The 25435-nt window shown below is 41.8% G+C and overlaps 1 protein-coding gene across 1 annotated transcript in view; it reads left to right on the top strand.

The window, feature by feature from the left end:
- The window catches only part of LOC126295177 (voltage-gated potassium channel subunit beta-2-like), a 1066574-nt gene that overhangs the window by 970028 nt on the left and 71111 nt on the right, over positions 1-25435 (top strand). Inside the window, exons 5-6 of the mRNA XM_049987482.1 lie at positions 15304-15397; positions 15587-15659. Coding sequence (XP_049843439.1) covers positions 15304-15397; positions 15587-15659 — 167 coding nt within the window. The remainder of the gene's footprint in view (positions 1-15303; positions 15398-15586; positions 15660-25435) is intronic.

The raw sequence follows: 25435 nt of genomic DNA, 5'->3' as shown, positions 1-25435 counted from the left end.
GCAAATGGCCTCCAAGTAGCTGAAATAACCATTTACAGTCAGAGGTCGAGTCACTTGTACCAGAGGACCCAGTCCATTCCATGTAAATACAGCCTACACCATTATGGCCCCCGACATCTACATCTACGTGATTACTCTGCAATTTACATTTAAGTGCTTGGTAGAGGGTTCATCGAACCACAATCATACTATCTCCCTACCATTCCACTCCGGAACAGCGCGCGGGAAAATCTAACACCTAAACCTCCCTATTCGATCTCTGATTTCTCTTATTTTATTTTGATGATCATTCCTACCTATGTCCGTTGGGCTCAACAAAATATTTTCGCATTCGCAAGAGAAAGTTGGTAACTGAAATTTCGCAAATAGATCTCGCCGCGACGAAAAATGTCTTTTTCGTTAATGACTTCCATCCCAACTCACGCATCATATCTGCCACACCCTCTCCCCTATTACGTGATAATACAAAACGAGCTGCCTTTTTTTTTGCACCCTTTCGATGTCCTCTGTCAATCCCACCTGGTAAGGATCCCACACCGCGCAGCAATATTCTAACAGAGGACGAACGAGTGTAGTGTAAGCTGTCTCTTTACTGGACTTCTTGCATCTTCCAAGTGTCCTACCAATGAAACGCAACCTTTGGCTCGCCTTCCCCACAATATTATCTATGTGATCTTTCCAACTGAAGTTGTTCGTAGTTTTAACACCCAGGTACTTAGTTGAATTGACAGCCTCGAGAATTGTACTATTTATCGAGTAATCGAATTCCAATGGATTTCTTTTGGAAGTCGTGTGGATCACCTCACACTTTTCGTTATTTAGCGTCAACTGCCACTTGCAACACCGTACAGCAATGTTTTCTAAATAGCTTTGCAACTGATACTGGTCTTCAGACGACCTTACTAGACGGTAAATTACAGCATCATCTGCGAACAACCTAAGAGAAGTGCTCAGATTGTCACCCAGGTCATTTATATAGATCAGGAACAGTAGCGGTCCCAGGACGCTTCCCTGGGGAACACCTGATATCACTTCAGTTTTACTCGATGATTTGCCGTCTATTACTACGAACTGCGACCTTCCTGACAGGAAATCACGAATCCAGTCGCACAACTGAGACGATACCCCTTAGCTCCGCAGCTTGATTAGAAGTCGCTTGTGAGGAACGGTGTCAAAAGCTTTCCGGAAATCTAGAAATACGGAATCAACTTGAGATCCCCTGTCGATAGCGGCCATTACTTCGTGCGAATAAAGAGCTAGCTGCGTTGCACAAGAGCGATGTTTTCTGAAGCCATGCTGATTACGTATCAATAGATCGTTGCCTTCGAGGTGATTCATAATGTTTGAATACAGTATATGCTCCAAAACCCTACTTGCAAACCGACGTCAATGATATAGGTCTCTAGTTAAATGGATTACTCCTACTACCCTTCTTGAACACTCGTGCGACCTGCGCAATTTTCCAATCTGTAGGTACAGATCTATCGGTGGGCGAGCGGTTGTATATGAGTGCTAAGTAGGGAGCTATAGTATCAGCGTAATCTGAAAGGAACCTAATCACTATACAATCTGGACCTGAAGACTTGCCCATATCAAACGATTTGAGTTGCTTTGCAACCCCTAAGGTATCTACTTCTAAGAAACTCATGCTAGCAGCTGTTCGTGTGTCTAATTCTGGAATATTCCATTCGTCTTCCTGGTGAAGGAATTTCGGAAAACTGCGTTCAATAACTCCGCTTTAGCGGCACAGTCGTCGGTAACAGTACCATCGGCACTGCGCAGCGAAGGTATTGACTGTGTCTTGCCGCTTGTGTACTTTACATAAGACCAGAATTTCTTCGGATTTTCTACCAAATTTCGAGACAATGTTTCGTTGTGGAACCTATTAAAGGCATCTCGCATCGAAGTACGTGCCAAATTTCGCGCGTCTGTAAATTTTAGCCCATCTTCGGGATTTCGCGTTCTTCTGAACATCGCATGCTTTTTCCGTTGCCTCTGCAACAGCGTTCGGACCTTTTTTGTGTACCACGGGGGATCCGTTCCATCTCTTACCAATTTATGAGGTATGAATATCTCAATTGCTGTTGCTACTATATCTTTGAGCCACATCTCGTCTACATTCGCATAGTCAGTTCGGAAGGAATGGAAATTGTCTTTTAGGAAGGCTTCTAGTGGCAACTTATCCGCTTTTTTAAATAAAATTATTTTGCGTTTGTTTCTGATGGATTTAGAAGAAATGGTATTGAGCCTAGCTACAATGACCTTGTGATCACTAATCCCTGTATCAGTCATGATGCTCTCTATCAGCTCTGGATTGTTTGTGGCTAAGAGGTCAAGTGTGTTTTCGCAACCATTTACAATTCGCGTGGGTTCGTGGACTAACTGCTCGAAATAATTTTCGGAGAAAGCATTTAGGACATTTAGATAAAGTTGCCAATCTGTGCACAATGTTGAAACCTCACAAGGTATGACTGAAATTTATGCAGCTTCTCTCATATAGTATTTCATTATTGATAACTGCATCACCTGCAAAACGCCTCATTTTACTATTAATATTGTCTGCAAGGTCATTAACATACAGCATGAACACAAAGGGCCCTAGCACACTTCCCTGGGGCACACCCGAAGTTACTTCTACATCTGACCATGACTCTCCATCCAAGATAACAGGCTGCGTCCTCCCCACCAAAAAGTCCTCAACCCATTCGCAAATTTCACTTGATACCCCATATGATGGATCTTTTGACAATAAGCCTAGGTGCAGTACTGATTCAGATGCTTTTCAGAAATCAAAAAACACTGCATCTACCTGGTTGTCTTGATCCAAAGCTTTCACTAGTAATGCGAGATAAGTGCGAGTTGGGTTTTGTATGATCACTGTTTTCGAAATCCATACTGGTTGGCTTTGAGGAGGTCATTCTGTTCAAGATTCCTCATTATGTTCAAGCTCACAATGTCTTCTAAGATTCCACAACAAATCGATGCCAAGGGTATTGGACGGTAGGTTTGTGGATGACTTCTACTACCATGCTTATAGATGGGTGTGGCCTGTACGTTTTTCCAAGAACTGGGCACGGTTTTTTTGTTCGAGGGATTTACGATGGATTATGATGAGAAGAGGGGCTAACTCAGCCGCAAACTTAGTATAGAATCTGACAGGTATTCCATCTTGGCCTGGGGCCTTGTTCAGTTTCAAAGATCTGAGCTGTTTTCCAACACCACTGACACTAATACTTACTTCATTCATCTTTTCAATGGTACGACTATGAAATTGGGGCAGTTGTCCTGGGTTTTCCTGTGTAGAGGTACATTTGAGAACGGAGTTAAGCGTTTCAGCCTTTGCTTTGCTACCCTCAGTTTCAATTCTTGTCTCATTCGCTAGGGACTGGGCACTAACTTTGGTGCCAGCAATAACCTTTACATACGACCAGAAATTCTTTGCATTTTGTGAAATGTCGTTTGACAATATTCTGCTGTGGTAGTCGTTGAAGGTATCACACATTGCTCTTTTGACAGCTAAACGTGTATTATTCAGCATCTGTCTGTGGATAGCCCTACGCTTTGTTTTACACCTATTATGCAGTAATTTCTGTTTGTTTACAGTGACTGTATATCGTGGAGGTTCCCTCCCATTAAGAACTGTTCTACTGGATACATATCTACCCAGCGCGTGGTCAACTATTCATTTGAACTGGAGCTAGAGTTAATCTACATGCTTCTGACGTGTGCTGAAAGTTTAAGTTTCCTCATTGAGATAAGACGTTACTGATTTATCTAGTTTCTTCTTCTACTTTCGTTTTGGCTATCTTAGGACCACGTTAATTCACTTCAGCTTCGTTTCTTCTGGTATTTCTTCTTTCCCAAGATTCTTTCATTCTGATACTTCTTCGTTCTTCTGTCCAAGATGAATTTGTTCTGAGTCTCGTTCTGTCCTCGAAAGCTCTGAAAGCCTGAATTTTTTTAAAAAAAATCACTCTGTTGTATATCTCCGGTTCCCGTATTCTCATTTCTTCCAGATCTCTTTGTATCTCTTGCATCCATCGTACTTTGGTCTTCTTGTTCATCAGAAATTGTGTGATTCGCCGTGTTAACCTCCCCTGGTCCATTCTGAGGATGTGTCCGAAGAACATGCTCCTTCTTTTCCTGAAGAAGTCGAAATTTTTTTCTATCTTTGTGTACAGTTCCTGGTTCGCTCCGTTTCTAAATTGACCATCTTCTGTTCTTCGAAGTCCTAATAATCTCGTGAGAATCTTTCGTTCTATCAGTTCTAGCCTCTTGGTCACTCCAGTTCTTGATAAGGTGAGAGTTTCTGCTGCATACAGAGCTTCAGGGCGGATCACTGTTCGGTAATGTTTCACTTTTGCATTTATCGAAATATTCTTCTTAGTTTAGGTGTTGGTAGTTTATATGCTAAGTTCATTTTGTTTATTCGTGCTCCCATTGCTCCTTTTTCGGTCAGTCCAATGTCTATCCATTCTCCAAGATATTTTATCTAGTTTACTGAGTATATATATATATATATATATATATATATATATATATATATATATATATATATATATATATATATATATCCTCTTCCCGATGTTATTCACTCTCCATATTGAGCAAGCAGTGAAGGAAACAAAAGATAAATTCGGAGAAGGTATTAAAATCCATGGAGAAGAATTAAAAACCTTGAGTTCGCCGATGACATTGTAATTCTGTCAGAGACAGCAAAGGACTTGGAAGAGCAATTGAACGGAATGGATAGCATCTTGAAAGGAGGATATAAGATGATCATCAACAAAAGCAAAACGAGGATAATGGAATGTAGTCGAATTAAGTCAGGAGATGCTGAGGGAATTAGATTAGGAAATGAGACACTTAAAGTAGTAAAGGAGTTTTGCTATTTGTGGAGCAAAATAACTGATGATGTTCGAAGTAGAGAAGATATAAAATGTAGACTGGCAATAGCAACGAAAGCGTTTCTGAAGAAGAGAAATTTGTTAACATTGAGTATAGATTTAAGTGTCAGGAAGTCGTTTCTGAAAGTATTTGTATGGAGTGTAGCCATGTATGGAAGTGAAACATGGACGATAACTAGTTTGCACGAGAAGAGTTAAGAAGCTTTCGAAATGTGGTGCTACAGAAGAGTGCTGAAGATTAGATGGGTAGATCACATAACTAATGAGGAGGTATTGAATAGAATTGAGGAGAAGAGGAGTATGTGGCACAACTTGACCAGAAGAAGGGTCGGTTGGTAGGACATGTTCTGAGGCATCAAGGGATCACAAATTTAGCATTGGAGGGCAGTGTGGAGGGTAAAAATCGTAGAGGCAGAGCCAGAGATGAATACACTAAGCAGATTCAGAAGGATGTAGGTTGCAGTAGGTACTGGGAGATGAAGAAGCTTGCACAGGATAGAGTAGCTTGGAGAGCTGCATCAAACCAGTCTCAGGACTGAAGACAACAACAACAACAACAACACACACACACACACACACACACACACACACACACACACACACACATATATATATATATATATATATGCTGGTTTTAGTTGTCGTTTGTGGCTTGATAATCATTATTCCCATACATTATTCCCATAGTCACTGATATCAGTCTGGATGTGGACATCCTGAAAGACGTCAGGTCTATTTGTTGCCATTCGACCCAATATATTTCCGTCATGACTATGGCTCCTAACTACCTCCTCTAGGTAGTTTCCAGAGAAGGCATTTAGTAAAGTTTCACAGAATCCCTTTTCACGCCCACCACTAACAAAACTGTAATTTTCCCAATTCATTGTTGAATGATTTACGTCTCCACCAATGATCACAGTATGAGTGGGGAACTTACGCACAAGTGAACTGAGGTTTTCTATGAAGTTTTGGGCTACATCAGCGGATGAGTCTCATGGGTGTGGCCCGCCCATGATACTGAGTATTGTCCAAACAATCTCACATTCAACTTCAATTTCTGTCTCGCTGGATTTTTGTTTTTTATCTACTGCAACAAATACACCACCTCCATTTCCCATTTGCCTTTCCTTTCCTTGCCCCCAAAAACCCCAATGCTATCAATTTCAGGTTGCAACCACCTTTCTGTTCCTAGTGTTGTGTGAGCTTCACTGCTTATCGTGAGTGCTTCAAACTCTGGCAATTTGTTTGCGAAAGCTTCGGCAATTTACAATTAGGACTTAAATACTCTCATTTGTGGGTGGCATTCCTTTCGATCCTACACTGATACTTTGGGGTTTCCTACAGCTATCGTTATCTGGATTGGATGAAGAGTCGCCCAGTCTCCAATACCATTATGAGTATCCGACACACACAGTCAACTACTTGAGTAGCAGCCTCTGACGTGTAGTGCACGAGTGACCTATTTAGGGGGACCCTACAGATCTCAACTCTATTACTACAAGTCAAGGAAGTCGCAGCCTAGCTTGTCACAGAACTTCCGACGTCTCTGGTTCAATCCTTCCACTCGACTCGCAACCAAAGGTCCACGATCATTTCAGGGCGAATGCAGCAAATTTTGAACTTCGTTGAAACTCCACACGTAAGTCTGGTCTTCTCAGCTTTCTCTGCCTGTCACCAGAATGACCTACAAGCCCAAACGAGAGGCATCATTTGTTCCAACGTGAGCCACAGTCTGCAGTTGGTTGCAACCTGTTCCCTCAATGCCTGCTGGAGCAGCTTCCTCAACATGTTGAATGAGACCCCCGAACATACACACTGAGTGAACCCGGTTTCTTTTTCTGTCCCTTGCTGCCATTTCCCTGTGGGATATAATCTTTCAATGTGCGTTTGAACTGCCGACAGTTAATAGATTCTTACCCTTTTTGCGCTTGCCTTCTTGTAACTCCGAACAAAACAGGTTTCCCCAGAACAGGTGAAGTGAGTCCCACTGGCTCAGTTTCAGCTACAGTGAAGGACAGCACCTCGGACTTGTTGTTTAGGGGGATCGGTACAACACCCTGAGACCTTCCCAGCCCCTGTTCAACCTATACAGGACACCTAGACCTACCATTTACACTTTACTTGCAGTCAAGTAAATGGGTAATGGTGGATCAAGTACTTTCTTCAGAGGAGACAGGTTCCACAGCAGAGAGTAGAACTGAGTTACCTCTGGTACAGGTATCACAGATACATGACTGTCGGGAGCTGATCCAGCACACCGTTTGACAGTTGTTGTTGTTGTTGTTGTTGTTGTTGTTGTTGTTGTTGTTGTGGTCTTCAGTCCAGAGACTGGTTTGATGCAGCTCTCCATGCTACTCTATCCTGTGCAAGCATCTTCATCTCCCAGTACCTACTGCAACCTACATCCTTTTGAATCTGCTTAGTGTATTCATCTCTTGGTCTCCCTCTACAATTTTTACCCTCCACACTGCCCTCCAATACTAAATTGGTGATCCCTTGATGCCTCATAATGTGTCCTATCAAGCGATCCCCTCTTCTAGTCAAGTTGTGCCACAGATTTCCCTTCTCCCCAATTCTATTCAGTACCTCCTCATTAGGTATGTGATCTAATCTTCACCATTTTTCTGTAGCACCACATTTTGAAAGCTTCTATTCTCTTCTTGTCCAAACTATTTATCGTCCACATACACTTCCGTACGTGGCTACACTCCGTACAAATACTTTCAGAAACGACTTCCTGACACTTAAATCTATACTCGATGTTAACAAATTTCTCTTCTTCAGAAACGCCTTCCTTGCCATTGCCAGTCTACCTTTATTATCTTCTCTACTTCGACCATCATCAATTATTTTGCTCCCCAAATAGCAAAACTCCTTTACTACTTTAAATATCTCATTTCCTAATGTAATTCCCTCAGCAACACCCTACTTTAATTCGACTACATTCCATTATCCTCGTTTTGCTTTTGTTCATGTTCATCTTATATCCTCCTTTCAAGACACTGTCCATTCCGTTCAGCTGCTCTTCCACGTCCTTTGCTGTCTCTGACAGAATTGCAATGTCATCGGCGAACCTCAAAGTTTTTACTTCTTCATCATGGATTTTAATTCCTACTCCAAATTTTTCTTTTGTTTCCTTTACTGCTTGCTCAGTATACAGATTGGATAACATCGGAGATAGGCTACAACCCTGTCTCACTCCCTTCCCAACCACTACTTTCAAACCCCTCGCCTCTTATAACTGCCATCTGGTTTCTGTACAAATTGTAAATAGCCATTCGCCCCCTGTATTTTACCCCTGCCGCGTTCACAATTTGAAAGAGAATATTCTAGTCCATATTTTCAAAAGCTTTCTCGAAGTCTGTATTCCAGCTGCTTGCGATCTTCAGCCAACTCATCCCATCTTTGAGAACAGCATTCACAGTGGGGCTGCATTTTGGCTGGTGCAACGTGTTACAAGGCAGTGAACAAGGGGCTTTAAATTAAACCGGCTGAATATCTTTTAATCTGTAGATCTAGAAAGTGGGTAATTCCCTATAAGAATTGGAGCAGATACACAAAACGACATTTCTATTGAGGCAACACAAAAACTTGTCGTAAAAGTACTGGTTTCCTGAAACTATTTGATGTTAACTGCAGTTGTTAGCAAACTCGAAAAGCGAATTAATTTACGATAAATGGAGGTACTACATAAGGCTACTCCTCTTCAGGACAACCAGATGTAACACAAAATGTGAGTTAGAAAATCGCTATAGTAACTGAATCACAAACCCTGGTTTGTTTCAAATTGCTCGTAGATAATATAAAGGCGCAATTTACTTTAAGCCAACAATGAACGATAACATTACTTCTTTATCGCGGGGCTTGCTAATGCTGGAAATTTCACAGTGTATCATAATACAAACGGTTTTGATACAATCAATGAAAGATTACACAGAAGAAGCGACGCAAACAGTAAAATATGCGAATATAGACAGCGAGTTACTGGGAGGATTGAGCTTTAAATTTTTGTCCTGACTTCACAATGAACTCATGTCTTTCGGCGGGATCTCTATCAGAGTTTTCACTGACGATGTCACTTCCTTCTGAAGCCCAGTTTATCTGTCAATTCTGACAAATCTTGTTGTCAACAGATTCACTCCGTACACCTCTCGGGTCACTGAGATCCCATTCATCCAGAAGCTGTATAATGTCATGTCTGAGATTTGCTTGCAGGCTATTTTTGAAAATGAATAGCATTCACATTCAGAAAAAAAAATCTATGAAAGTATGTAATGAGGTGTACCGAGTGGCGCCCTGCTATGACCCGAAACGTGTTTTTATTATATATGGAATGCATCATAGATCCAACTATGTAATACTTATCTTAAACGGAAGCAGTGTACATATAAAAAACATGAATAAATTAGTTCTTGTAGTTGCAGCAGTATGACCAAAAATGAGTTTCTAAGTAGGTTACCTAGAGGATTCCCCGGTTACCTAGGACTCCTCTTGGTATTTAAAGGTTTACTAAATATGTCCCGCCTTTTGTAGCGACCAGGAGACCTCCGTGTATCGTGATAACTTCAGTGTAGTTTCTGTCGTTATTAAAAATGTCATTTGTGTTCGTTTCCTGGAGTATTTCTTTCAGTTGTGCAATTGTTATGCTCCTGTAAACATCGAGCTATGTTAGTCGGCAGTGACACATTTTGCGGAAGTTACTGTTATCCTTAAGTTTTGCGCAGGACTGTACTTTACATCAAAACGGTAAATTTCCGAATGTGGTTGCCTTGTCAAAACTTTGTCTACGGTACAAAGTACGCTCTATAACCATGTACACTAGGAACAGGCTGCTTTCCTGTGTAGGAAATATGGTTCCTACGTTTGTTGTTCTGATTTATGATAACATTCAAATAACATTAACAATCAATAGCCTCCCAAAATATTTGTTAATTTTATGTAATTGAAGTTTAAAAATCATTTAAAAAAAAAAACCAAGATTTGGTCACGTGATCAAAAGCGCTCTGTTACTGGCTGGAGCTCTGGTGACGTCACAGACTAAGAGTAAGGCGAAGTTATACGTGTGTAGCAGGAGTTGTCGCCGAAGTTACGAGGCTTTTACGTGCTATTTCTGCAAACAGTTTAGCTATTTAGTGATGGAAAATGCAATTGGAACTTTTAAGTGACAGTAGAAGTGAATTTTGTAAACGCTGGTAGTGGCAATCTTGCGAAAGTTGTTGCGTTGATGCTCCAGCCATTTAGAGCGGCGATATGTGCAGCGACGGACATTCTTTTCCCTGCTCCCTGCAACGTCATTAAACTCGCCCAAAACTAAAGAATTGTAGAACTTTTGCATGTGGATCCGTATATTGTAACGAGATTGTCGACAATCAGTCATGAGCTATGACCCAGAGCAAAATAAAATTATTTTTGGCAAAACGTAGCGGTGACTTCCTGTTTAGAAGACACTCAGCAGAGATAGAATTCCAACCAGGCGATGGGTGACCCAATGGGTAGCACATCTGGCTGCGTATATAAAGAGGTCACATGTTCAGATGTGGGAAGTGTCATATACTTTTAAAAGTTTTACACGACATACGAAATTAGCGTTAGCAAGAACTAATTGTAGCAGTTGTGTCGATTTTGGGATGTATTGTATATAGCTTCACATTAATCTTGCTATGAGAAATGGACAACAGAGGAAAATGCAAAAGTCACTATAAATTTGAAAACTTAACAAACCACGGAGTAATGTAGATAGAGGGGTAAAAATTGACACACACGCTAAGAATTACATGGGGTTTCATTAGAACCGTCCGATCTCAGATTTCCCTTATTGTACCATAGTGATCGTTTCTCTCTACGTAGCCGGCCTTGCTGATCGAGCGGTTCTAGGTGCTTCAGTCCAGAACCGCGCGACTCCTATGGTCGCAGGTTCGAATCCTGGCTCGGGCATGGATGTGTGTGGTTAGTTAGGTTTAAGTAGTTCTGAGTTCTAGGGGACTGATGACCTCAGATGTTAAGTCCCATAGTGTTCAGAGCAATTTGAACCATTTGAGCCAATACGCTTGTCCGTCTTATTTTACAGTAATGCTACGCGATGTGGGATGCTCACCAGATAGGACTGACGGAGTACATCCAGAAAGTTCAAAGAAGGGCAGCACGTTTTGTATTATTGCGAAATATGGGAGAGAGTGTCACTGAAATGATGCAGGATTTGTGATGGACATCATTAAAAGAAAGGGTTTTTCGTTGCGACGGAAACTTCTCACGAAATTGCAATCACGAAGTTTCTCCTCCGAATGTGTAAATATTGACGCCGACCTATATAGAGAGTTCAAATGGTTAAAATGGCTCTGAGCTCTATGGGACTTAACATCTGAGGTCATGAGTCCCCTAGAACTTAAAACTACTTAAAAGTAACTAACCTAAGGACATCACACACGATGCCCGAGGCAGGATTCGAACCTGCGACCATAGGAGTCGCGCGGTTCTGGACTGAAGCACCTAGAACCGCTCGGTCAGCAAGGCCGGCTACGTAGAGAGAAACGATCACTATGGTACAATTAGGGAAATCTGAGATCAGACGGAAATATATAGGTGTTCATTCTTTCAGCGCGCTACACTAGATTGGAATAACAGAGAATTGGGAAGGTGGTTCGATGAATCCTCAGCCAGGCACTTAAATGAGATTTGCGGAATATCCATGAAGATGTAGATGTACGGCACGATAAAGACACAAATTTGAATACAGCGTCAGACACTTCAACAGCCGGACGGACGGTTGACACTTTTGTGAACAAAAAATTGGGAGTGAGGGAGATGTGAACCCGGGACTCCTCCTTCGCAACCCACCACCGTCACCACATCACCACAAGTCCACGGTCGTCTAAAATCGCTCAATCTTGCAATTATTGATCTTGGATCGATGGTTCAAATGGCTCTGAGCACTATGGGACTCAACTGCTGTGGTCATCGGTCCCCTAGAACTTAGAACTACTTAAACCTAACTAACCTAAGGACGTCACACGCATCCATGCCCGAGGCAGGATTCGAACCTGCGACCTTAGCAGTCGCACGGTTCCGGACTGCGCGCCTAGAACCGCGAGACCACCGCGGCCGGCGATCTTGGATCGCTCACTGCTTGTTTTTGCTTCTTTTTTCCACAGTTCAGTACACCTTCTTCCTGTTTTCATACTTGGATCTGTGTTCAGTTTTGACAGGCTATCCGTTGGACTATCTTAGCATTAAATCTGAGGTGGATGCGATGGGGAGTTTGCCTTGTAAGTAACAGACGTCTCCAGGTGTTCACCACGCCTCTTGTTATCAAATACTTTCGAGCTTTCTCTCTGTGATATGGGCATTTGCATGCATTTGTTTACATTAACGGAAAAATTCTCCTCTCGACGCTTAAAAAAGGCGAAAGTGCTCCTCTTTAAAAGACTTTGACATAAAAGTGGGGAACCGTCTCCTCAATCCTCATTCCGTCATCCTAACCAATAATTTAGGTTCAAATGGCTCTGAGCACTACGGGACTTAACTGCTTTGGTCATCAGTCCCCTAGAACTTAGAACTACTTAAACCTAACTAACCTAAGGACATCACAAACACCCATGGCCGAGGCAGGATTCAAACCTGCGACCGTAGCAGTCGCGCCGTTCCTGACTGAAGCGCCTAGAACCGCTCGGCCACCGCGGCCGGCTACATAGAGAGGAACGATCACTACGGTACAGTAAGGGAAATCTGAGATCGGACGGAAAGATATAGGTGTTCGTTCTTTCCGCGTGGTGTACGAGATTCGAATAACAGAGAATTGGGAACGGTCTAAGGCGCTGCAGTCATGGCCTGTAGGTCTTCAGAAGAAGTAGGTGATTCCAATTCAGTTCCTCTGCCATCACCGGCGTGACGGAAGCCCACTCTCGCAGCCAGACCTCGTCTCACGACAATGCTTAGAGTCCCGCTCCCATGTTTCGGCCTTAGATTGTTATATCGATATCTGAGACTCAAATCTGCAAGATGGATTCGACATTACTGTGAAGCTCTTGAACCTGCAGAAAGAGAGATCCTATAGGGAATCATGTACGAAGAAATCGGATACAAACTTATTTCAGTTTTGTCTCCATTGTTAAAACTTCGCGATACCACAAAGGCAACTGCTAATTATTGTTGATGTTAAGTGAGTTGCAAATTCGAGTGAACAGTTACTGTGACAACTGTGTCAGAGAGAGTATCGACGGAAAATGAAATTCACTTTATAAATTACGATCGCGTTATGGCGCGTTATCTCTTCACCAGTGTGCCGTCGATCGGGAATATGTGCCCGCCGTGTTGCTTTCCGCCACGGCTACGGCAGGCGTGTACACTTCTCATGCTATCTGGCGAACTATTGGACTTGGGGCAAGCTCCAACATTTCTTTCTGTCGCTGTATTCTTCCAATATAAAAATTTTAGGGCATATTTCGACATACCGGACTGGACAGTTCCCTTGGGAGTTAATGTGCTAAATGTTAGACGTTAATGACGTAAACGAGGAAGAGATTCAGAAATAGTCGAAATTATGCTTGAAGTTCGACGTCCTTAAGCGCCCTCACCATAGAGCACTGGATGAGTAATTCCTGTCTTCATCTCACAGTATCACTTGCAAACTATATCCTCAGTTATTTGCTGGATGTATTCCTATCTCTGTCTTCCCCTTTGTTTTTTTCCCTCTGCATCTCCCTCTAGTACCATGGAACTCATTAACTGATTCCTTAACAAATGCCCTATCGCCGCGCGGGATTACCCGAGCGGTCTAAGGCGCTGCAGTCATGGACTGTGCGGCTGGTCCGGGCGGAGGTTCGAGTCCTCCCTCGGGCATGGGTGTGTGTGTTGGTCCTTAGGATAATTTAGGTTTCGCAGTCTGTAAGCTTAGGGACTGATGACTTTAGTAGTTAAGTCCCATAAGATTTCACACACATGTGAACATTTTTGAAGAATTGGGAAGGTATTTTGATGAACCCTCATCCAGGCACTTAAATGTGATTTGCAGAGTATCCATGTAGATGTAGATGTAGATGTTGTTGTTGTTGTTGTGGTCATCAGTCCTGAGACTGGTTTGATGCAGCTCTCCATGTTACTCTATCCTGTGCAAACTTTTTCATCTTCCAGTACCTACTGCAGCCTACATCCTTCAGAATCTGCTTAGTGTATTCATGTCTTGGTTTCCCTCTACGATTTTTACCCTCCACGCTGGCTCTTCAATACTAAATTGGTGATCCTTCGATGCCTCAGAACATGGCCTACCTACTGATCCCTTCTTCTAGTCAAGTTGTGCCACAAACTCCTCTTCTCTCCAATTCTATTCAATACCTCCTCATTAGTTATGTGATCTACTCATCTAATATTCAGCATTCTTCCACATGTCGAAAGCTTCTATTCTCTTCTTGTCTAAACTATTTATCGTCCACGTTTCACTTTCATACATGGCTACACTCCATACAAATACTTTCAGAAACAACTTCCTGACACTTAAATCTGTACTCGATCTTAACAAATTTCAGTTGTTCAGAAATGCTTTCCGTGCCATTGCCAGTCTACATTTTATATCCTCTGTACTTCGACCGTCATCAGTTATTTTGCTCCCCAAATAGCAAAACTCCTTTACTACTATCTCATTTCCTAATCTGTTTCCCTCAGTCTCACCCGACTTAATTTGACAACATTCCATTAACCTCGTTTTGCTTTTGTTGATGTTCATCTTATAACGTGCTTTCTTGCCATTGCCAGTCTACATTTTATATCCTCTCTACTTCGACCCTCATCAGTTATTTTGCTCCCCAAATAGCAAAACTCCTTTACTACTATAAGTGTCTCATTTCCTAATCTATTTCCCTCAGTCTCACCCGACTTAATTTAACAACATTCCATTAACCTCGTTTTGCCTTTGTTGATGTTCATCTTATAACGTTGCTTTCTTGCCATTGCCAGTCTACATTTTATATCCTCTCTACTTCGACCCTCATCAGTTATTTTGCTCCCCAAATAGCAAAACTCCTTTACTACTATAAGTGTCTCATTTCCTAATCTATTTCCCTTAGTCTCACCCGACTTAATTTGACAACATTCCATTAACCTCGTTTTGCTTTTGTTGATGTTCATCTTATAACGTTGCTTTCTTGCCATTGCCAGTCTACATTTTATATCCTCTCTACTTCGACCCTCATGAGTTATTTTGCTCCCCAAATAGCAAAACTCCTTTACTACTATAAGTGTCTCATTTCCTAATCTAAATCCCTCAGTCTCAGCCGACCTAATTTGACAACATTCCATTATCCTCGTTGTAGATGTAGGCCCTGTAAAAGGGGTTAGCGGTAGCATTTACCGCCGGCGGCAAGTGTATCGGAGACACTGGAGGTGCGACGTGTACGTGTGGTTTCAGCTGCCGGGCGCCGATCGCCAGCCTGGACTGCATGGAGGAGTTCGGCACGGGGGCGGTGCTCGGGTCGGGCGCATCCGACCCGTCGGCGCCCGCGGCCAACACCAAGGAGGCGCTGCTGACGGGGGGCGGCGGCGGCGGGGGCGGCGGCGGCGGTGGCGGAGGCGGCGGGGGCGGCGGCGCGGGCGTGGCGGCGGCGGCCGCCGCGGGGGCGGCGGGGGCGCTGGCGGCGGTGCGCGGCGGCCAGTCTGGCGGGCAGCTGGGCGAGCACGCGGTGGCGCGCCAGACGACGGTGACGCCGGGGCTGCGCTACCGCAACCTGGGCAAGAGCGGGCTGCGCGTCTCCAACGTGGGGCTCGGTGAGTGTGGTGTACCACAGGGGTCAGTGTTGGGTCCCATTTTCTTGTGTTCTTCTGTCATCACTGAAGAAGTTTGACTGGATATTTACCCTCAGTAGGTCAGAACTGCTCTACTCGCTCTCTAAAACACTACCATTCCATAAGAGTCACTGTTGGCCCTCATTCTCTTACATTCCTTTCTCATCATTGAACATGTTAGGCTTGACATGTACTGTCAACAGGTCAGAACTGTGAAAAAGTTAGACTGGATATTTACCCTCAGTAGGTCAGAACTGTTCTACCCACTCCCTCTAACACTACCATTCCATAAGAGTCGCTGTTGGCCCTAGTTCTCTTACATTCCTTTGTCATCATTGAACAAGTTAGGCTTGACATGTACTATCAACAGGTCAGAACTGCTCTAGCCGCTCTCTGTAACACTACCATCCCATACGAGTCGCTGTTGGGTCTAAGTCTCTTACATTCCTTTGTCGTCATAGAAGAAGTTAGGCTTGACATGTACTCTCAAAAGGTCAGAACTGCTCTAGCAGTACTGCAAAAGTGGTCACTGTTGGGTTCATTTCATTCATCCATCGGCAGTGGACGAGGTAGACTGTGGTATATTCTCCATACAGCTCAGAACTGCAACAGCACTACTATAATACATTCATGTTCCATAGGGGTCAGTGTTGGATACTATTTTCTCGTAATCTTTTGTAATTACTGAAAAAGTTAGACTGGATATTTACCCTCAGTAGGTCAGAACTGCTCTAGACACTCTCTATAACACTACCTTTCCATAAAGGTAGCTGTTTGGTCTCGTTCTCTTACATCCCTTTCTCATCATTGAACAAGTTAGGCTTGACATGTACTATCAACAAGTCAGAACTTTTCTAGCAGCACTGTGCAATAGTGGTCACTGTTGGTGGAGACTTCAATCTACCCTCGATTTGTTGGCGAAAATACATCTTCATAAGTCGGTAGTAGACAGAAAACTACTTCCGAAATCGTACTAAATGCTTTCTTTGAGAACTACTTTGAACAAGTAGTTCATGACCCCAAACGAATTGTAAATGGTTGCGAAAACACACTTGACCTCTTAGCCACAAATAATCCTGATCTAATAAAGAGCAACATGACAGATACAGGGATTAGTCAACGGAAGATCATTGTAATGAGGGTCAAAAGCATATCAACCAAAACCACTAAAAATAACCGCAAAATATATCTATTTAAAACAACAGATAAAAATTCGCTTGATACCTTCGTAAGAGAGAGAGTTTCCATTCCTTCCAAGCTAATTATGTAAGTGTTGACCAGATATGGTTCAAATTCAAAGATACAGTATCGACTGCAATACATAGATTCATATGGCATAAGTTAATAAGAGATGGGACTGTTCGACAGAGAGACTTTCTGTATGGTGTGAAAAGTGGCAATTAGCAGTAAACAAAGAAAAGTGCGACGTCATCTACTTGGATACTAAAAGAAAGCCGATAAATTTTAGGTATACGATAAATTGCACGAATCTAAGGGCTGTCAATTCGACTAAATACCTAAGAATTACAATTATGAACAACTTAAACTGGAAAGACCACATAGATAATACTGTGGGGAATGCGAAACAAAGACTGCACTTTGTTGGCAGAACATTTAGAAGATGCGACAAACCCACTAGACAGCCTACATTACACTTGTCTGGCCTCTGCTAGAATATTGCTGCACAGTATGGGATTCTAACCAGGTAGGATGGACGGAGGACCTCGTTTCATGATATCACGCAATAAGGGTGAGAGTGTCACTGATATGATACATGAGTTGGGGTGGCACTCACTGAAACGAAGGCAGTTCGATGAACCCTCTGCCAAGCACTTAAGTGTGAATTGCAGAGTAACCACGTAGATGAAACTGTAGATTTTGGGTTCATTTCATTCATCCATCGGCAGTGGACAAGGTAGATTGTGGTATCTTCTCCAGACAGCTCAGAACTGCTGTAGCACTACTATAAAACATTCATGTTTCACAGGGGTCAATGTTGGATCCAACTCTCTTTCATTTCATCTACTAGTATTAGATAAGTTAGGCTGTGGTATCTATTCTTATCAGCTCAGAAATGACCAAGGAAGAAGCCTCTGTGGTTAGCACACTGGACTCACATTTGGGAGGATGATGGTCCACACCCACAACCAGACATCCTGATTTAGATGTTCTGTGATTTCCCTAAATTTCGTCTGGCAATTGCCTGGATGGTTCCTTTGAAAGAGCACAGCCAACTTTCTTCACCACCTTTCCCTAATCCAGTAGGACCGACGACCTTAGTGTTTGGTTCCCTTTCCCAAACCAACCAACCAGCTCAGAAATGCTCTAGCAGCATTATATAACACTGGTATGCTACGGAGATCAATTTTGGGGGCAATTCCCTTTTGTCCATCCGTCAGCAATGGATCAGGTAGGCTCTGATATCTAGATAGCTCAGAACAGCTCTGCCACTATTATAAAACACCTCTGCAGTCCTCAACAATGGGTCAAGTTCTATTTCGCTTTTCCATCAGTGCTGGAAGAGAAAGCCTGTCATATCTAAACACCTCAGAATTTCGTTAGTAACACTATACCATATTTGTGACTCACAGAGGGCACTCTTCTGTCCAGTTCTGTTTCATTTATCCATCAGTACTGAACAAGGTAGCCTGCCATATATACATTAAACAACTCAGAATTGCTTTAGAAGCACTGAACAGCACTGGTGACCCACAAGGATCGATGTTGGGTCTGTTTCTCTAGGCAGCCCATGATAGCTATTCTAAATAGCTTAGAAGTGCTCTAGCAGCTCTGTACATTACTGGTGTTCCACGGGAGTCTATGTTCACTCCAGCTCTCTTTCATTCATGCACCAGTATTGCACAAGGTAGATGGCGATATCTACCCACAACAATTCAGAATCACTCTAGCAGCACTGTAATACACTAGTGTCGATACTGTGGTCAATGTAGGGTCTCGTTTTTATCCATTCATCCATCTGCACTGCACAGTGTAGGCTTTTGTATGTACTCTAAACAGTTCAGAACTGCTTTAGTAGCAGTTTGAATCATAGGGATCCCAAAGGGATGTGTTAGGTCCAATTCTCTTTCATTCATACGTCGGTGTTGAACAAGGTAGCCTGAAATATCTGCTCTAAACAGCCGAGAACTGCTCTAGCAGCATTGTACAGCACTCGTCTTCCACAGGGGTGAAAGTCAGCTCCATCACTCTTCCATTGCTTTGTAAATATAATGGATAAGGTGTACTGTGATACCTACTACAAACTCTTTTACCACAGCTCTACAACACCTGAGGGTCTACTCTTGGATCCTTTCTTCTTGCATTCATTCATCTGTATTGCCTAAGCGTGGTGTTCTCTATCAACACTATTTACAAGACTGCTGTTCCATAGGGGTCAGTCTTCCAAAATTTCAGTCATCTGTGTGTTTGATAAGGTATGCTGTGATATCTATTTCAAGTGTATACATAACTAGTGTTTCACAAGTGTCAGTCTTAGGCCTATTTCTCTTTCATTCATTCACCTGTACTGGTTAATATATGCTGTGACATCTAGGTCAAACAGCTAAGGAGAGCTCTATCAGTACTGTCCACAAACACTGGTGTTGCACAACATGTCTGTCTTATTGTCTTCCTGCCTACCTATCATAAGTCCACTGTTGGTTTGATGTGGCCTGTCAAGACTTTTTCTGCTATGCCAACTTCATCTCTCAAGGGGATTTTAATGGAATGGCCCTGTTTGATCTTCTTCTTCATACATATGAGACTGATGGCTAGAGGCTGGACATCAGTTTCGTAAAGCACTACTACGTAATTCTTAAAGAAACATTGGAAATATGGGTCTTTGAAGATTAAAAGATTTTCGTCCTTGCATTTCAAGTATTTCAACAAAATGGATGGTACCTCAACTGCCTAGTAACTGAGAAGTTGCTGGTTCGATTCTGTGTTTAAGTTCTATGTTTATTATGAAATGGAAATACTATTTAAAAATACTAAATCATAATTTCTTCGTAAAAACGATGTAGTGTAACTATATTTTATTTATGAAAATACTTTTAAATTTGATATAGGCTGCCAAATGTTAAATGAAAAATTACATATATTAATAAATTATTTAGTCTCTAGAAATAAAATATAGTGTGTTCATTTTATATTTGATGTTTTGTATTTTTGTATCATATTTTAATTTAATGTGAATAATCGCATTTTCATGCATTTGTTACTTAAATTATGTACTTAATTGATCTCTATATATAAAAGGAAATGTCCTGACTTACTGGCACATCATCACCCGGCCCAAACTGCTAACAACAAAATCCTGGAGAGGATGTTGATCTTTGATCTTACACTGTAGAGATTGTTTAAGAATGGATATTTCGAAATTCCACTCCTAAAGGACTAAAATTGGGGATGTGTGGGTTTTTAAACATATGTCGCTATTAAGGAAATTTTGAAGCCAGAACTATGACAATTGTTATTTAGTTCGTTGGTCAGAAATAAAGAAATGCGTGTTCCAAAATTTTTAGAAAATCGGCCGCTCAGGGGTTGAAGTGCTGAGTGAACTTTGTTTTGATAAATCATTCTTAAAGAACTGTCAAAACATTTTTACTGTCTCATCTACGAAAACTGGTAGTTGACTTCTCAGTTAGAAATAAAAAAATACATATTTCATTGTTTTTGGAAGTTAAACTGCTAAAGGGAGGAAATAGGGGATGAAAATTTTTATGAATATTCTTTGTTATTCAGAAACATTTTTAAAGATAAATCTATGAAAACTGGTATTTGACTTTTCAATTAGAAGTAAATAAATATGTCTTAGGCGATGAAAGCTTCTATGGAAATACCACCACAAGAGCTCACAGGAGTGAATTAACGAAGACCTACCAGAATCGCTTTTTGGTCAGAAGTAAATTCAGGAAAGACCGTGCTTCAGCGACTATAATTAGCGTGAAAAATTTAGATGGTGTTGCAATTTGTGAAATAAATTGAAGAAGGCTGTTTAACAGTCAGCACGAGAAAGTGTCATGGTCAGAATTGCAGAGAAAAGGAACCAGATCTTTAACACATTAATCTTTATGTAGACCTAATTTATATTATTAAAATTATTTTTGTTGTAATTACTATGCGAATGCGAGCAACCTGAGGACATCATACACATCCATGCCCGAGTCAGGATTCGAACCTGCGACTGTAGCAGGAACACGGTTACAGACTGAAGTGCCTAGAACCGCTCGGACATAGTTTCCGGCTCTGAAAGAAATAAAATAAAAATTAAAATGTTAGTTTACTATAAATGTTTGAGAATTAACATTTTCATTTCGTAACAAGTGTAGAATTTAAATAAAGAAAAGTAAGCTTCTACCAAGAATCAAACCAGGAACGTCATGATTACTAATTTTTAATACTACACTTTATGTAATATAGACATATTTTATTGTTTTCATTCTACATTCTTCTGTCCATTTTAGCTACTGTTATATGTCGGATTTTGTTTCCTTTCAAACCGCTCGAAAATTTTGCATTGATTCATGGTGGTATGTCTTTGGTTTCTCGCTGCTATTTATGTGTGATTTCCTATTTTGATTCGTGTGATTTTTTTTGTCTTTGCCGTTTTTAGTCACCTGGGTACTACATTCAGCCAAATTCTCTGTGTCCAACTACAACACAAAGTGTTATGAAGACATGCGATTATATTAATTTCATGCAATGTCTAGATAAAACCCGAGTTCATGACGTGTTGACTATGAGTGCTTAACCATTACAGATTGATGGATAAAAGAGAAGTAGTCGCAATGCTGACTATCGTGGAACATGAGTGTAGTATACTAATGATGAACTGCGGTTCATGTTCTAACACATTCAACTAGAGCCAGTTTGTTGAAACTGAACTTAATGATGGTCAGAAACCTTCTAATCTTCAATGGATATTTTTTTAGTGTTTACTTTTTTCCTGAGTATTGTGTACAGCTGCTGTAGGCGTTTGATGTCTGGGCACTAAACTTCAAATCCCATATGAAGATACTCTCAGTATACTCTCTTTGTCAGAGTAGAACTTGCACACATCTTCAATTTTTTGCTAGGTGTATTCCAATCTCTACCTTCCCCTACACTTCGCTCCATCTACAGCTCTCTCTAGCATATTACAGGATATTCCGTAATGTCTTAACACATGATCCACAGTCTGGTCCCTACTTCTTCTTTCTGTTTTACATACGTTTTTCTACTCATTGACACTACAGAAAGTTCCCCCATTTTCTGTTTTACCAGTCCACCTAATTTTCATCATGCTTCTGTGGCACCACATGTCAGACGCTACGATTCTCGTCAGTACCTGTATAAACAGCTCAAAATTGCTCTAGCTGCGCTGTACAGTACTGGTAAATGCCGCAGGGGTCGATGTTAGATCCACTTCTCTTTATTTTTTCACCGGCACTGCACAGGACGCACTGTAAGATGTTATCCGCTCTGCTGGAAAATGCTTTACCAGCACTGGACAACATTGATACCCCACAATGGTCAATACTAGGACCATTTCTCTCATTTATTCATACTTACTGGATAGAATTGAAAGTAGGTTCGTTCAGATGGCTCTAAGGTCATAAGTCCCCTACAATTACAACTACTTAAACCTAACTAACCTGAGGAAATCACACACATCCATGCCCGAGTCAGGATTCGAACCTGTGACCGTAGCAGCAACACGGTTACAGACTGAAGTGCCTAGAAGCGCTCGGCCACAGTTTCTGGATCTGAAAGTTGGGGCCTGCTGTTGCCTAAGCATATCGGAATGCTTGAACCATAGTGCTCAGGGGAAGTTAGCTAAACCTTGTATCTAGCATCCCAAAACACACATCTAACCGAAATGTTGCGACCTTAATACAGCTAAACTGTGCATTTAATCTTGACTGATAGTTAGCCCAAGTTATGAAAGAATATACTGACCAACTGAATCATTTAGTAATTCCACAACATAACCCAATAAGCTTGTTGCAAACCACTCTATAGCGATAGAAAATTCGTAACGTCAGAAAACTTAGCATTCGTCGCTCCTGCTGAATAAGAATTGTTGTCGTTGTTGTGGTCTTCAGTCCTGAGACTGGTTCGATGCAGCTCTCCACGTACTCTATCCTGTGCAAGCTTCTTCATCTCCCAGTACCTACTGCAGCCTATCATCTCTTGGTCTCCCTCTACGATTTTTACCCTCCACGTTGTCCTCCATTGCTAAATTAGTGATCCCTTGATGCCTCAGAACATGCCCTACCAACCGATCCCTAGTCAAGTTGTGCCACAAACTCCTCTTCTCCCCAATTCTGTTCAATACCTCCTCATTAGTTACCTGATCTACCCATCCAATCTTCAACATTCTTCTGTAGCACCACATTTCGAAAGCTTCTATTCTCTTCTTGTCCAAATTATTTATCGTCTATGTTTCACTTCCATACATGTCTACACTCCAAACAAATACTTTCAGAAACGACTTCCTGTCACTTAAATCTATACTCGATGTTAACAAACTTCTCTTCTTCAGAAACGCTTTCCTTGCCTTTGCCAGTCTACACTTCATATCCTCTCTACTTCGACCATCATCAGTTATTTTGCTCCCCAAATAGCAAAACTCCTTTACTACTTTGAGTGTCTCATTTCCTAATCTAATTCACTCAGCATCACCCGACTTAATTCGACTACATTCCATTATCCTCGTTTTGCTTTTGTTGATGTTCATCTTACATCCTCCTTTCAAGACACTATCCATTCCGTTCAACTGCTCTTTCAAGTCCTTCGCTGTCTCTGACAGAATTAAATGTCATCGGCGAACCTCAAAGTTTTTATTTCTTCTCCATGGATTTTAATTCCTACTCCGAATTTTTCTTTTGTTTCCTTCACTGCTTGTTCAATATACAGATTGAATAACGTCGGGGAGAGGCTACAACCCTGTCTTACTCCCTTCCCAACTACTGCTTCCCTTTAATGCACTCGACCCTTACAACAACCATTTGGTTTCTATACAAATTGTAAATAGCCTTTCTCCCTATATTTTACCCCTGTCACCTTCAGAATTTGAAAGAGAGTGTATGAGTCAACATTGCCAATGTTTTCTCTAAGTCTACAAATGCTAGAAATTTAGGCTTGCCTCTCCTTAATCTATCTTCTAAGATAAGTTGTAGGGTCAGTATTGCCTCACGTTTTCCAATATTGCTACGGAATCAAAACTGATCTTCCCCGAGGTCGGCTTCTACTAGTTTTTCCATTCGTCTGTAAAGAATTCGCGTTAGTATTTTACAACTGTGACTTATTAAACTCATAGTTCGCTAATTTTCACATCTGTCAACACCTGCTTTGTTTGAGATTGGAATTATTATATTCTTCTTGAAGTCTGAGGGTATTTCACCTGTCTCATATATCTTGCTCACCAGATGGTAGAGTTTTGTCAGGACTGGCTCTCCCAAGGCCGTCAGTAGTTCCAATGGAATGTTGTGTACTCCGGGGGCCTTGTTTCGACTCAGGTCTTTCAGTGCTCTGTCAAACTCTTCACGCAGTATCGTATTTCATCTTCATCTACATCCTCTTCCATTTCCATAATACTGTCCTCAAGTACATCGCCCTTGTATAGACCCTCTATATACTCTTTCCACATCAGCTTTCCCTTCTTTTTTACAGTACTAAACATAAACCCCTTAAAAGTTATTAAATTCGTTGCGTAACATGTTTCGTAACTTATAACTACTTCAGTAGAGATGTGGGCGACTGGTTCAAAAGGTTCTGAGCACTATGGGACTTAACATCTGAGATCATCACTCCCCTAGAACTTAGAACTACTTACACCTAACTGACCTAAGGACATGACACACATCGATGCCCAATGCAGGAATCGAACCTGCGACCGTAGCAGTCGCGCGATTCCAGACTGTAGCGCCTAGAACCGCTCGGCCACAGTTTCCGGCTCATCGTGTGTGACTGGCTTACGTGTTGATAGGTGTTTTACTCACATTGCAAGCATGGGCAACGGCAGTGAGTTTGGCGGTAGATACGAACTTCTGGACGTTTTTACACTAAAAAAATGTGGCTCTTCACTTCACACGTTTACTTATGAAAGCTCGCATTGCTTTTCAGCCACACTGGTTTAGTACTTAATTTGAGAGATCCAGTAGCAGTAGTTCTAGTGTAATGAGATTGCTGTGTTATTTTTTCCGCGTATTATATTCCTGTTAAAGTTTTTCATACAGGGTGTTTCAAAAATGACCGGTATATTTGAAACGGCAATACAAACTAAACGAGCAGCGATAGAAATACACCGTTTGTTGCAATATGCTTGGGACAACAGTACATTTTCAGGCAGACAAACTTTCGAAATTACAGTAGTTACAATTGTCAACAACAGTTGGCGCTGCCGTCTGGGAAACTCAATAGTACGATATTTTCCACATATCCACCATGCGTAGCAGTAATATGGCGTAGTCTCTGAATGAAATTACCCCATACCTTTGACAACGTGTCTGGCGGAATGGCTTCACATGCAGATGAGATGTACTGCTTCAGCTGTTCAATTGTTTCTGGATTCTGGCGGTACACCTGGTCTTTCAAGTGTCCCCACAGAAAGAAGTCACAGGGGTTCATGTCTGGCGAATAGGGAGACCAATCCACGCCGCCTCCTGTATGTTTCGGATAGCCCAAAGCAATCACACGATCATCGAAATATTCATTCAGGAAATTAAAGACGTCGGCCGTGCGATGTGGCCGAGCACCATCTTGCAGAAACCACG

This window comes from Schistocerca gregaria, chromosome 11 (genome assembly GCF_023897955.1).
Source record: "Schistocerca gregaria isolate iqSchGreg1 chromosome 11, iqSchGreg1.2, whole genome shotgun sequence".
Classification (NCBI taxonomy): Eukaryota; Metazoa; Arthropoda; class Insecta; order Orthoptera; family Acrididae; genus Schistocerca; species Schistocerca gregaria.
This window is presented reverse-complemented; position numbering and strand designations above follow the sequence as displayed.